Genomic DNA, 13,684 nt, shown 5'->3' with positions numbered 1-13,684 from the left:
TGAGTATTAAAAAAATTTGGGATTTTTTGTTTTCATTTAGGTGTTTAGTTCCACTTAGAAAAAGAAAACATTAGTTCAGTTCATTCTACTAACACCAAATGATGCCAGCAGTCCATGTGTGAGTGTTGTGAGCAGGATTCCTCCCCGTCACAGAACACTGGACCAGCTCTACACTAATAATAATACTCCCTACAACTGTACAACAACTCACTCTTATGTAACAGATAATAATCTAAATAAATACATTAATAAATAATACATTAATAAGTACATAAAATAAATAAATATAGGAAAAAGAGGGAAATACTTAATTTTATATTTATTTGGTTAATTACATGCGAATTACTATTATAAATGTATAATTTTGAAGCCCAACTTTGTGCACTAATAAATGGACACTGGTTTATGTTTTATAGGCATCTAAATCCTATTCACATGGGAGTATTAACGGTGGACCTTTGGTGATTTGTAATAATTGCAAAGGATGCCTGAGATCTTAATCTCATGCGAATACGCCATGTCTGTAATTTGTTTAATTTGTCTGTAATTCCTCTACAAATTAACTACTATATTTGCCCAGCACCCATGTCCAGTGGTAATACGAATTATCGAAGCTGCAAATCTGCATCTCAGTGTTTGTTGCCTTTTCTATATTTCTTTTCTCTTTCAATCTCTGTGTCAGTGTCAGTAAAATAAAGTAATTTATGGACTTCACTATCCCATGCGAATGCACTGAAAGTAACACATAGGTGGTGGTTATTTGCAAATTACCAGATGACCCCAGATTGTATTTATCCCTTGTGAATAGGGATTAACTGTACCCAAAGGCTCGCCCTATTTCTTACAATAGTCCATTTTTTTATTTTTTATTTTTGGCACTTTTGTAAAGGAGATCACTGGAGGAAAAAGGTTGGCGACCCCTGTACTAAATACTGTATATTGTTAATAAACCAGGGCTAAAGACATGTCCTGCTGATTGGTCAACTAAAAAGGAGCATGGCAAACACTCCAAACTCTTCTATATCTCTGTATATCTGCACTCACAAGACTACACCCGCAGAGGGAGCTTGTGCAAAAACTACTATTTATGCAGATTCAACGTGGGAATCATGAGTTTAATCTGACCATTTAATGAGAAATACAAGAAAATATAAAATCTTCAGCTCACTCACTCACTTTTTGCTGCTGTTCTAGAGAAATCCTGGTTAGTTAAATCAAATTAGTAGTCATCTAATACACATTTTCACCTCCATAGCGAAAGCCACACAAATGAATTGGTCATATGCATTTTTGTACATTACAGTTATATATGAGCAGCACAACAGTACAAACATATTAAAACATATTGTACTCAGTCTTGTCGTTTTAGTTTCCCTCTCTTTGTCTCCCAGACTCTCACAAAACAATGATTGGCAAATTGGCCTCTGGGGAATGCTGCAGCCCGTCAAGGTAGACCTGCAGACACAAAACATCACAACACAAAGCTTAGTCCAATAAATGTCATGTTATATTGACTAATTAAAAGATATCAACATTTTTTTCATAATGTTGTCATACTAGTCAAAATATTCATAAAGCACATACTTTGAGTCTGTACTCTTGCTTGATGATGTTGCAGCTGAGGATAGTTGACTTGACTTCCTCAGGTATTTGTAGTACTTTAGTTTGAGTCACTTGTTGTCCAGGCTGCACAGGATTGCCCTTCTCCTCAACAATGCTTTTAGTGACAATTTTCTTCTTGTCTTTGGAAAAGACAGACTGCTCCCCGTAGAAGACATATCTGGGAGTCACCTTTGTGTCTTTTGACTTGTTGGTTATTCGAGTTGTGATTTCTAGGTCTTCACCTGCAAAACATTCATATGTTGTAATGAATAAATGTAAATTATTTTGTTGAAACTTTTGAACAATTAAAAGAAGATTCATTTTTTTACCTGGCAGATAACCTGTCTTTTCAGTAGTAACTCCCAATTCAAATTTCCTAGATGAAGATTTTGTTTTACTCTCACCTTGCACTTGTTGAGGTTTCTGTAAAAGACAATACCAAATAGAAAGTCATAGATTGTGATTAAAAGTATATAGACCTTTTGTATTAGTTATACACATTATATGTTATAGTAGCTACAATAGTGCTTAAAATCCAGTAATTTAGCCATTTTGGTGTACTTTCTCAACTTTCATAGTGTAAAATACTTGAAGAGATTCAAGTATAAAGACATTAGTGATAAATTACCATTATATCAGGGTTGGAATAGTTGTCATTAGATGCTATTGTGAAGAATATTCTTTCTTTGCAGTCCAGCCTCATAAATCTGCTCACTCTGGCTTCCAGTGTATAATCGATGGATCCATGGAAACCCTCCCACCGTTGAGGCAAGTCACTACAGAAGATGATCAGCCATCAGACACAGTGCACAGAAACAATGGTGTTATGATTCATAAACTAGTATGTACATGTCAGGGATCTCAAGAGCAAAGGGGAAAACATGCCTCCCTGCAGAAAGAACCTTCGACCCTGTGAACAGACAAATACATTAGGGTTATTATTTTAAATATAAGGATTTATATTGACCGCAGCAGAATGGAGAAGGCATAAATTGTTTGAAGTTTGTAACAGGATGATTTAAATCTGCCTTTTCACTCACAAAGACGCTGTGAATGAAAATGACAATATAGTACTGTGGTGTGACAGAAAGAAAAGTTAAAAATATTGAACTGTATTGTTGTGAGCTTTCAGTGAAGTAGAACATATGTTTTAGTCCTCCTCATCAGCTGTTAGTGCCTTTTTACTTCCTATACCCTGCATTAGATTAGATGGTAAAGCATAATATTCCAAATTCAACACTTAAAATATATACAGCTTAAGATTTTACACAAGAATACATTCAAAGGACAATGCAGTTTACCAGGTCTTGATGGCTCCAAGAGAATTTTGGTTGTTAAAAAAAGATGTTCCTTCGCTGTGTATGTTCTGAAAGAATAGGATAGAACAGAGCTTTCAATCCAATACCCAAATGCCTCCCCTTTGGCTGTCACTGAAAAACACTTGATTGTAGTGTCTTTGTCCAACTCCAGAACCACTCTTCCTGTGATAGTCTCTCCTCTGGAAAACCCGCTCGTCTCTCTTGAAGGGTCATATTCAACTGTGAGAGTTTTGATGGTCATTTTGTGCTGAAGTTGTCTTGGACTGAAGCTGTAGAGTGACTGTAGTCTATATATACCAGTGCGATGGCTGTCACGAGTGCTTTTACAACATACTGCTCTACTGCATTACCGGAAATTATGATGATGGAGTAATAAAAGTGTTACGTCACATGACATCAGCCCTTAATAAGTAATTTTACAGAGTGGCTAAAGGTAAACCTTGATAGATAATACAGTTACAGATAGGGTGAATAAGCGTCCGTTTTTCCCCGCACATGTCCGTATTTGCGTCCTGTCTGGGGCGTCTGGGTTTTTTTTATAAAGTGATGCAAATGTCCGGATTTTCAGTACCGTTCATTGGGGGCATTAAACTGAGCGTCTCTCGTAGAGTCTGTGACTCAGAAGGAGCGAGACACAAACAGTTGGTCAGTCTGCAACATACCGAAGCACAAAAGCACATTTAAAACCCTCACGCTCTCCTAGTGGGTCAAACAGACCCAAAATTGTGTTTTTTCCTTTATTTAACCCTCCCGCTCTCCTAGTGGGTCAAACAGACCCCAAATTGTGTTTTTTCCTTTATTTAACCCTCCCGCTCTCCTAGTGGGTCAAACAGACCCAAAATTGTGTTTTTTCCTTTATTTAAAGTAGATCATCAATCAATATTTTGGTCTAAAAAGATTTACTGATATTAGCAGTCTCATTTTCTACACAGACATTTTAACAGAGATTAATTCAGAGATGAGGGTTCAACCACAGCATCTTCACCTACAAGACAAACAAGAAGGAAAAAGTGAAAACATGTTATTCTTATTGGGCAATTTTGACAACATGATTCATTTTACTGGTTTCAGGCACAATTTTCAGGCAGTAGAATATCTGACACTTTTTACTTTTTTATGTTGTCATTTTTTCTCATGACAGAATAAAATTCTGTATAGTACTTGTACAGAATTAATTGGTTCCTTCTTTCACACATTAGAAAAAAAGGAAACTGGGGATAAAAATGTTATATTGATATGATATTATTTTTGCGGTGAATATTTTTTACTTAGGCCTACCGTGTTTCTCTGTGGTGTCTGTGCCGAGTCCAAACCGCCTCCTTAAAGAGTCCAAGGTCTCTGTAGGGACCTGGCTCTGGATGGACTCCAGATAGGTTAACACGTAGCGGTCAGCATCGGTCAGCACAAAGCGATGGCCGAACACTGGAAAACAAAAATCAAATATGGTCGATTCTATTTTCTATGCAAAAATCAATAATTTTTCATATAAAATAACAAGGCATTCTGCCACACAACTCTATGGAGTTTTAAGATGTCAGTGCTCAGATGTATAATCCAGTTTACCCTCCACTGTGGCGCCGATAGCGAAGTCTGTCGGGGAGTAGAATTGTGGGCTCTCGGTGGATGAGTCAGGTTTGGGGATGCGCATCTTTTCCAGGAACTTCCCTCCGATGAACCCACTGTTCCGGGAGGACTTTTCATAGATGCTGATCATGTCGTTGGCCAGGTAGTAGGACAGGACAAATGTGCGGTCTTCATCTGCTTCAATCGGGGATTCCTAAATTCATTCAAACAGCATTGTTAAAAACTACCTTATGTTTATTGCTGATTATTATTTGATTATATTAGTTAGTGCAGTAACTTCGTAAAATATGATATACATTTTGAAGTGTAATGTAATGCAATTAATGTAACTGGAGGGACAAAACATTGCACAAAATCTGGTACAAAAATTGGAAAACAATGTGGTGAAAAAAAATGTTCAAATAATTTCGAATTGTCAAGATAAAACTGTTGGGCAAATAACTTGCACACAATAGAAAGAGTGGCTATCATTTTTACTCAAGTTAAAAATACTTCTCCACTGTAAAATATATTTTTTGAAGCTGGAGTCTAAATATTATTCAGATAAGTACAATGGCCCAGTCTGTCTCACCAGTTTGGCTCGGTAACGCAGTATTTTGTTGTGATTCTCCAGTTGTTTAATCACGTTCTTTTTGGGAGGCGTTGGGACCAGGCTCAGGCAATTCTGCAAAGAGTCCTCCAGGGTTCCAAAGCCGTTGTATGGTGGCACCTGCAGCTGTAACATGTGCACAATACAGTACAGCACAGTCAGGGAAAACGGCAGTGTTTTAAACTATTAATACTTTTACAGTGAAGATGGTGTGAAAACTCAAAACATGATTAATACGTGTGTGTGATTAAAAACTGCTGGCTAACTGTAGCTTTAATGTTCTTTGATTCGTTTAACAGTGCAAATCAACTCAGCAGCAGTAGCAATAGAAGTAGTTGTTGTTCACTTGTGGAAGAAATAAAAGTCATAAATAAATTTTTTCAATGTCTCATCTTATCTAATTATCATAACTGTTTCCTTCCTCATTTGAGTCACAATGCACGCTCAGTCAGTTTGGTCTGAACCTGCCACTGAGGAGCTCCATGGTTTGAGAACCACTCCTCTATCTCTGTCCTCATATTTGAAGTAAACATTTTGGATATCTATTCTATTAATAATAATTGTAATTTTGATGAATCCACAATTACAACATTCATGTAAATTGTTATTTTTGTTTTGTTTGTATTGGTTTTTTACTTTTACTCTGATCCACAATTACTATTATAATAACACCTCTAAGAAAAGCCTTAACTTGCAGTGTTGTTGTAGTTGTGTACCTTCTTCTTGTCTGCTGGCTGTGGTTCCTGGCGGGTGGGTTCCACTGGCCTAAGCTCCATGTCAGGATAGTGCCTCTGATAGTACTGTTTTGTGAAGTCATCACAGTCACACAAGAGGAAGTGTCTCCCTAGCATGCTTATCTTCTGACCCAGCTGGAAGTCCTGTGGAGAGTAGTATTCTTCTACCTCATCTTTGGACACCTCCAGGACACAGGTGGGGAAGTTACCTGCACAGAGGACAAAGATATTCATTAGGGCTGCATATTCAATAACTATGTCCAAGATTGCAAAAAGTCTAAACACAGAAAGAACTGATAATATTCACTTTCCTGATATCTGTGCCATTTTAGGACTTTTGACCAATCAAAAGAATATTCTGAATAGCTAATTACACCTAAGAATAATATAACAAGCTTGTGAAGCCATATCCTTCAGAAACAATTCTTAATCATGAGAATGTTCTATCTAGGACGTAAGAGCACATTACTTATGTGTGCTTTGCTCTTCTTGGGCAACCGCTGTCTCCTCATGAGGATGGGAAAAGGGTCTCGTCCGCTGTTGGGCTCATGCACCTCTCTGACCTCCACAGTGTCATCCACCAGGTAGTAGTGAATGGTGACCGGGCGCGTGTCTCCAAACAGAGACTCAGAGTCGTCCCACAGCCCAGAGAAACGCAGCACCTGCCAGGAGAGAGAGGGGAGCTTTTGCTACATGTCGAGTAGGAGACTATGTAGTGGCAGGGTGGGGAAGTGTGTGTTCAAAGTATTCCTGTTGACAATTAATATTTTTTATTTTATGTACCTGTTCTGCTGTTATTGCATTGTTTGATATATATGATTATTTCATAATGTAGTCACATTGTCATTATATGTTGCAGCTTAAGTAAAAGTTATTCCCCTGGCCTGTGCACCCTTCTCCTGGGCTCCTGGGTGTATCCGTTACCTTGCGGTCCATGGTGAGGAACTGGCTTGACCCGGTCATATTCGGAGGGAGTGGTGAAGCTGGGCACGGGTTTGGTGCGGTCTGTGATATATGGGTCTGAGGGCATGGGCTCCGGCACATTTAGAATGATGCCTTCACTGGCCAGGAACTCCTGTCGAGGAAAATGTCCAGCAATGTCTTCAGGTTAAGTTAATTTGACTGCAGTCTAAAAATATAATTTATTTGCAGGGTTTTGCCACAGAAAGCATCAAAATGAGGTAGCTTTAAAAACCTGAATACATTGTAATATGGGACGTATATGCTGTTGCGTCACTCAACCTTATAATGATAAATTATAAATAATTTCTTCTTTCATATGTATACACTGTACCTTAGTAAAAGCGTCACAGTCCACGATGTGGTATTTGAATCCATACACTTCCATGTCCATAGCTACATTCAGATCAGTCCAGGTGTAATACTCTCCAAACTCATTCTTGGGCAGGCGCTGGCGCTTGATGCGTTTACCCTGTGGTATCCCTGAATTCTCCACTGTCGGCTCGATGACGCACATGGTGTCATCCTCCAGGAAGTAGTAAATGACCACAGAGCGAACCCGGTAGTGCTCCTCTGGGGAGTACAAGACGTCCTCCGTGAAGTACGCATAGAAACGCAGCACCTGGAAGAAGAATAAGGAGAGGATTTACAGTGTAGGAAAAACAATTATTAACAATTGACCAGCCCTAGTACTGTAGGTGTCCTGTACCTTCTTGTCCAGTACCACATGGGCAGGGATAAAGTCCTCGCACTGGCTGATGTCATAGGCATCATAGGAGGCCTCATGTTCTTGTAGGGGCAGCTGGTTGAGCTCCTGTAGTCTGAGCTGAGCAGACAGGAGGGGGCTCTGTCCAATGCCTATGGTGGGCCGGCGGGGCAGAGCATAGCCATTCTTATATCCCAGTGTCTGTGGCCGGTGGAAAGCTGTCTTCTGTGTTAAGAGACAAACAATGGATGACAAAGCAGCAAAAATGGTAAATATTCTGGTCACACAATATAATTAAAAAAAAGTTCACCTAAAAGCTTATCTAAACTCCAGCTAACATCAAGGTTAAATAACTAGTGTTAACAAATGCAGATGAAGGAATGCACACAAAATACACTTTGCTGAAATTCTCGCTGGTTTCGTATATTAAACGATTTTTAAGCAAATCCACGCCATGCTCTAGAAATTTCTAAATAAATTACTAACGCTAAACTTTTTTCTTCTTATGTAACGTTAGCTAGTTTTAACATGTTTTACCGTTACATCCTGAAAGCTGTATCCAGGCAGAAAAGGCAAACCATGGCTATTCCAGTTCCACGACATTTCTTCTTTTTCATATATGTGTTATATGTATCAGTTGCAGCTGTCAGTAGTGTGTTGTGTTGCGCGTTGTGCCGGTCTTATAGTCTTTTAGTCTTTTAAAGACTCAAAGGCTCAAAGACTCAAAGACTTAGAGTCTTAGAGTCTCATAGTCTCATAGTCATAGTCTTTTAGACTTTTAGTCTTTGAGTCTTTGTTCTAAATTTCGTGACCGTACAACAAAATTTGCCTCTCGGACTCCCATTCATTTTAAAATGTGCATTTTCAAGGGGGCGCTGTTGAGTGGGGGGGCTTTGGGCATAGTCGCGATGCCCATTTTATCAAATTTTTTCGCCGGACCGATCGATCTGATACCCAGTTTGGGGACTTTTTGTCGATGTTCAGGGGGTCAAAAAATGCGATTCAATGTGGGGAAAAAGAATAAAATAATAAAAAAAAAGCCGCAAGCGGCGATGGTGGCCCTCGCCCCGGCGCGCACTCGGGGGGGGGGGCTTTGGGCATAGTCGCGATGCCCATTTTATTAAACTGAGCGTCTCTCGTAGAGTCTGTGACTCAGAAGGAGCGAGACACAAACAGTCGGTCAGTCTGCAACATACCGAAGCACAAAAGCACATTTAACCCTCACGCTCTCCTAGTGGGTCAAACAGACCCAAAATTGTGTTTTTTCCTTTATTTAACCCTCCCGCTCTCCTAGTGGGTCAAACAGACCCAAAATTGTGTTTTTTCCTTTATTTAACCCTCCCGCTCTCCTAGTGGGTCAAACAGACCCCAAATTGTGTTTTTTCCTTTATTTAACCCTCCCGCTCTCCTAGTGGGTCAAACAGACCCAAAATTGTGTTTTTTCCTTTATTTAAAGTAGATCATCAATCAATATTTTGGTCTAAAAAGATTTACTGATATTAGCAGTCTCATTTTCTACACAGACATTTTAACAGAGATTAATTCAGAGATGAGGGTTCAACCACAGCATCTTCACCTACAAGACAAACAAGAAGGAAAAAGTGAAAACATGTTATTCTTATTGGGCAATTTTGACAACATGATTCATTTTACTGGTTTCAGGCACAATTTTCAGGCAGTAGAATATCTGACACTTTTTACTTTTTTATGTTGTCATTTTTTCTCATGACAGAATAAAATTCTGTATAGTACTTGTACAGAATTAATTGGTTCCTTCTTTCACACATTAGAAAAAAAGGAAACTGGGGATAAAAATGTTATATTGATATGATATTATTTTTGCGGTGAATATTTTTTACTTAGGCCTACCGTGTTTCTCTGTGGTGTCTGTGCCGAGTCCAAACCGCCTCCTTAAAGAGTCCAAGGTCTCTGTAGGGACCTGGCTCTGGATGGACTCCAGATAGGTTAACACGTAGCGGTCAGCATCGGTCAGCACAAAGCGATGGCCGAACACTGGAAAACAAAAATCAAATATGGTCGATTCTATTTTCTATGCAAAAATCAATAATTTTTCATATAAAATAACAAGGCATTCTGCCACACAACTCTATGGAGTTTTAAGATGTCAGTGCTCAGATGTATAATCCAGTTTACCCTCCACTGTGGCGCCGATAGCGAAGTCTGTCGGGGAGTAGAATTGTGGGCTCTCGGTGGATGAGTCAGGTTTGGGGATGCGCATCTTTTCCAGGAACTTCCCTCCGATGAACCCACTGTTCCGGGAGGACTTTTCATAGATGCTGATCATGTCGTTGGCCAGGTAGTAGGACAGGACAAATGTGCGGTCTTCATCTGCTTCAATCGGGGATTCCTAAATTCATTCAAACAGCATTGTTAAAAACTACCTTATGTTTATTGCTGATTATTATTTGATTATATTAGTTAGTGCAGTAACTTCGTAAAATATGATATACATTTTGAAGTGTAATGTAATGCAATTAATGTAACTGGAGGGACAAAACATTGCACAAAATCTGGTACAAAAATTGGAAAACATTAAAATCATGTCTGAAGGAGTGGTGCAAGAAACAGAAATGTTCAAATAATTTCGAATTGTCAAGATAAAACTGTTGGGCAAATAACTTGCACACAATAGAAAGAGTGGCTATCATTTTTACTCAAGTTAAAAATACTTCTCCACTGTAAAATATATTTTTGAAGCTGGAGTCTAAATATTATTCAGATAAGTACAATGGCCCAGTCTGTCTCACCAGTTTGGCTCGGTAACGCAGTATTTTGTTGTGATTCTCCAGTTGTTTAATCACGTTCTTTTTGGGAGGCGTTGGGACCAGGCTCAGGCAATTCTGCAAAGAGTCCTCCAGGGTTCCAAAGCCGTTGTATGGTGGCACCTGCAGCTGTAACATGTGCACAATACAGTACAGCACAGTCAGGGAAAACGGCAGTGTTTTAAACTATTAATACTTTTACAGTGAAGATGGTGTGAAAACTCAAAACATGATTAATACGTGTGTGTGATTAAAAACTGCTGGCTAACTGTAGCTTTAATGTTCTTTGATTCGTTTAACAGTGCAAATCAACTCAGCAGCAGTAGCAATAGAAGTAGTTGTTGTTCACTTGTGGAAGAAATAAAAGTCATAAAATAAATTTTTTTCAATGTCTCATCTTATCTAATTATCATAACTGTTTCCTTCCTCATTTGAGTCACAATGCACGCTCAGTCAGTTTGGTCTGAACCTGCCACTGAGGAGCTCCATGGTTTGAGAACCACTCCTCTATCTCTGTCCTCATATTTGAAGTAAACATTTTGGATATCTATTCTATTAATAATAATTGTAATTTTGATGAATCCACAATTACAACATTCATGTAAATTGTTATTTTTGTTTTGTTTGTATTGGTTTTTACTTTTACTCTGATCCACAATTACTATTATAATAACACCTCTAAGAAAAGCCTTAACTTGCAGTGTTGTTGTAGTTGTGTACCTTCTTCTTGTCTGCTGGCTGTGGTTCCTGGCGGGTGGGTTCCACTGGCCTAAGCTCCATGTCAGGATAGTGCCTCTGATAGTACTGTTTTGTGAAGTCATCACAGTCACACAAGAGGAAGTGTCTCCCTAGCATGCTTATCTTCTGACCCAGCTGGAAGTCCTGTGGAGAGTAGTATTCTTCTACCTCATCTTTGGACACCTCCAGGACACAGGTGGGGAAGTTACCTGCACAGAGGACAAAGATATTCATTAGGGCTGCATATTCAATAACTATGTCCAAGATTGCAAAAAGTCTAAACACAGAAAGAACTGATAATATTCACTTTCCTGATATCTGTGCCATTTTAGGACTTTTGACCAATCAAAAGAATATTCTGAATAGCTAATTACACCTAAGAATAATATAACAAGCTTGTGAAGCCATATCCTTCAGAAACAATTCTTAATCATGAGAATGTTCTATCTAGGACGTAAGAGCACATTACTTATGTGTGCTTTGCTCTTCTTGGGCAACCGCTGTCTCCTCATGAGGATGGGAAAAGGGTCTCGTCCGCTGTTGGGCTCATGCACCTCTCTGACCTCCACAGTGTCATCCACCAGGTAGTAGTGAATGGTGACCGGGCGCGTGTCTCCAAACAGAGACTCAGAGTCGTCCCACAGCCCAGAGAAACGCAGCACCTGCCAGGAGAGAGAGGGGAGCTTTTGCTACATGTCGAGTAGGAGACTATGTAGTGGCAGGGTGGGGAAGTGTGTGTTCAAAGTATTCCTGTTGACAATTCATATTTTTTATTTTATGTACCTGTTCTGCTGTTATTGCATTGTTTGATATATATGATTATTTCATAATGTAGTCACATTGTCATTATATGTTGCAGCTTAAGTAAAAGTTATTCCCCTGGCCTGTGCACCCTTCTCCTGGGCTCCTGGGTGTATCCGTTACCTTGCGGTCCATGGTGAGGAACTGCTTGACCCGGTCATATTCGGAGGGAGTGGTGAAGCTGGGCACGGGTTTGGTGCGGTCTGTGATATATGGGTCTGAGGGCATGGGCTCCGGCACATTTAGAATGATGCCTTCACTGGCCAGGAACTCCTGTCGAGGAAAATGTCCAGCAATGTCTTCAGGTTAAGTTAATTTGACTGCAGTCTAAAATATAATTTATTTGCAGGGTTTTGCCACAGAAAGCATCAAAATGAGGTAGCTTTAAAAACCTGAATACATTGTAATATGGGACGTATATGCTGTTGCGTCACTCAACCTTATAATGATAAATTATAAATAATTTCTTCTTTCATATGTATACACTGTACCTTAGTAAAAGCGTCACAGTCCACGATGTGGTATTTGAATCCATACACTTCCATGTCCATAGCTACATTCAGATCAGTCCAGGTGTAATACTCTCCAAACTCATTCTTGGGCAGGCGCTGGCGCTTGATGCGTTTACCCTGTGGTATCCCTGAATTCTCCACTGTCGGCTCGATGACGCACATGGTGTCATCCTCCAGGAAGTAGTAAATGACCACAGAGCGAACCCGGTAGTGCTCCTCTGGGGAGTACAAGACGTCCTCCGTGAAGTACGCATAGAAACGCAGCACCTGGAAGAAGAATAAGGAGAGGATTTACAGTGTAGGAAAAACAATTATTAACAATTGACCAGCCCTAGTACTGTAGGTGTCCTGTACCTTCTTGTCCAGTACCACATGGGCAGGGATAAAGTCCTCGCACTGGCTGATGTCATAGGCATCATAGGAGGCCTCATGTTCTTGTAGGGGCAGCTGGTTGAGCTCCTGTAGTCTGAGCTGAGCAGACAGGAGGGGGCTCTGTCCAATGCCTATGGTGGGCCGGCGGGGCAGAGCATAGCCATTCTTATATCCCAGTGTCTGTGGCCGGTGGAAAGCTGTCTTCTGTGTTAAGAGACAAACAATGGATGACAAAGCAGCAAAAATGGTAAATATTCTGGTCACACAATATAATTAAAAAGTTCACCTAAAAGCTTATCTAAACTCCAGCTAACATCAAGGTTAAATAACTAGTGTTAACAAATGCAGATGAAGGAATGCACACAAAATACACTTTGCTGAAATTCTCGCTGGTTTCGTATATTAAACGATTTTTAAGCAAATCCACGCCATGCTCTAGAAATTTCTAAATAAATTACTAACGCTAAACTTTTTTTCTTCTTATGTAACGTTAGCTAGTTTTAACATGTTTTACCGTTACATCCTGAAAGCTGTATCCAGGCAGAAAAGGCAAACCATGGCTATTCCAGTTCCACGACATTTCTTCTTTTTCATATATGTGTTATATGTATCAGTTGCAGCTGTCAGTAGTGTGTTGTGTTGCGCGTTGTGCCGGTCTTATAGTCTTTTAGTCTTTTAAAGACTCAAAGGCTCAAAGACTCAAAGACTTAGAGTCTTAGAGTCTCATAGTCTCACAGTCTTTTAGACTTTTAGTCTTTGAGTCTTTTAGACTCATAGTCTCATAGTCTTTTAGACTTTTAGTCTTTGAGTCTTTGTTCTAAATTTCGTGACCGTACAACAAAATTTGCCTCTCGGACTCCCATTCATTTTAAAATGTGCATTTTCAAGGGGGCGCTGTTGAGTGGGGGGGCTTTGGGCATAGTCGCGATGCCCATTTTATCAAATTTTTCGCCGGACCGATCGATCTGATACCCAGTTTGGGGA

General features: G+C 39.6%; 2 protein-coding genes and 1 pseudogene across 2 annotated transcripts; all 3 read right to left on the bottom strand.

Moving 5' to 3' along the window:
* Positions 1–1,027: 1,027 nt before the first annotated feature.
* On the bottom strand, positions 1,028–3,162 carry LOC129408408 (arrestin domain-containing protein 3-like). Its single transcript, XM_055152049.1, has 6 exons — positions 2,904–3,162; positions 2,452–2,512; positions 2,231–2,378; positions 1,932–2,025; positions 1,585–1,844; positions 1,028–1,455 (listed from the first exon to the last, which is right to left on the bottom strand). The coding sequence occupies exons 1-6, from the start codon at positions 3,160–3,162 to the stop codon at positions 1,396–1,398; spliced, it is 882 nt and encodes a 293-aa protein (XP_055008024.1). The 3' UTR covers positions 1,028–1,395.
* Positions 3,163–3,868: 706 nt separating this feature from the next.
* Positions 3,869–8,129, bottom strand: LOC129408373 (EF-hand domain-containing protein 1-like; annotated as a pseudogene).
* Positions 8,130–9,032: 903 nt separating this feature from the next.
* LOC129408372 (EF-hand domain-containing protein 1-like) lies at positions 9,033–13,312 on the bottom strand. The gene is made up of 10 exons (XM_055151895.1): positions 13,215–13,312; positions 12,683–12,904; positions 12,308–12,595; positions 11,940–12,089; positions 11,485–11,677; positions 10,998–11,224; positions 10,263–10,406; positions 9,649–9,862; positions 9,364–9,507; positions 9,033–9,070 (listed from the first exon to the last, which is right to left on the bottom strand). The coding sequence occupies exons 1-10, from the start codon at positions 13,278–13,280 to the stop codon at positions 9,033–9,035; spliced, it is 1,686 nt and encodes a 561-aa protein (XP_055007870.1). The 5' UTR covers positions 13,281–13,312.
* Positions 13,313–13,684: the final 372 nt, after the last annotated feature.

The sequence above is a fragment of the Boleophthalmus pectinirostris genome, unplaced genomic scaffold, assembly GCF_026225935.1.
Source record: "Boleophthalmus pectinirostris isolate CB_2022bp ecotype Guang Dong unplaced genomic scaffold, ASM2622593v1 HiC_scaffold_16, whole genome shotgun sequence".
NCBI classification, from domain to species: domain Eukaryota; kingdom Metazoa; phylum Chordata; class Actinopteri; order Gobiiformes; family Gobiidae; genus Boleophthalmus; species Boleophthalmus pectinirostris.
Note: the sequence above shows the minus strand (reverse complement) of the source record. Positions and strands in the feature narration are given on the sequence as shown.

Bases quoted from the DNA above. Each gene is read 5' to 3' on its own strand.
- LOC129408408 (XM_055152049.1), bottom strand. From the start codon at position 3,162: ATGACCATCAAAACTCTCACAGTTGAATATGACCCTTCAAGAGAGACG. The intron at 2,026-2,230 runs GTAATTTATCAC...TGTCTTTTACAG, and splicing joins ATTCCAACCCTGATATAATG to AAACCTCAACAAGTGCAAGG. The intron at 1,456-1,584 runs GTATGTGCTTTA...TTGTGTCTGCAG, and splicing joins AGCAAGAGTACAGACTCAAA to GTCTACCTTGACGGGCTGCA.
- LOC129408372 (XM_055151895.1), bottom strand. From the start codon at position 13,280: ATGTCGTGGAACTGGAATAGCCATGGTTTGCCTTTTCTGCCTGGATAC. The intron at 12,090-12,307 runs GTACAGTGTATA...TTTCCTCGACAG, and splicing joins ACTGTGACGCTTTTACTAAG to GAGTTCCTGGCCAGTGAAGG. The intron at 11,225-11,484 runs GTAATGTGCTCT...TCCTCTGTGCAG, and splicing joins GAAGAGCAAAGCACACATAA to GTAACTTCCCCACCTGTGTC.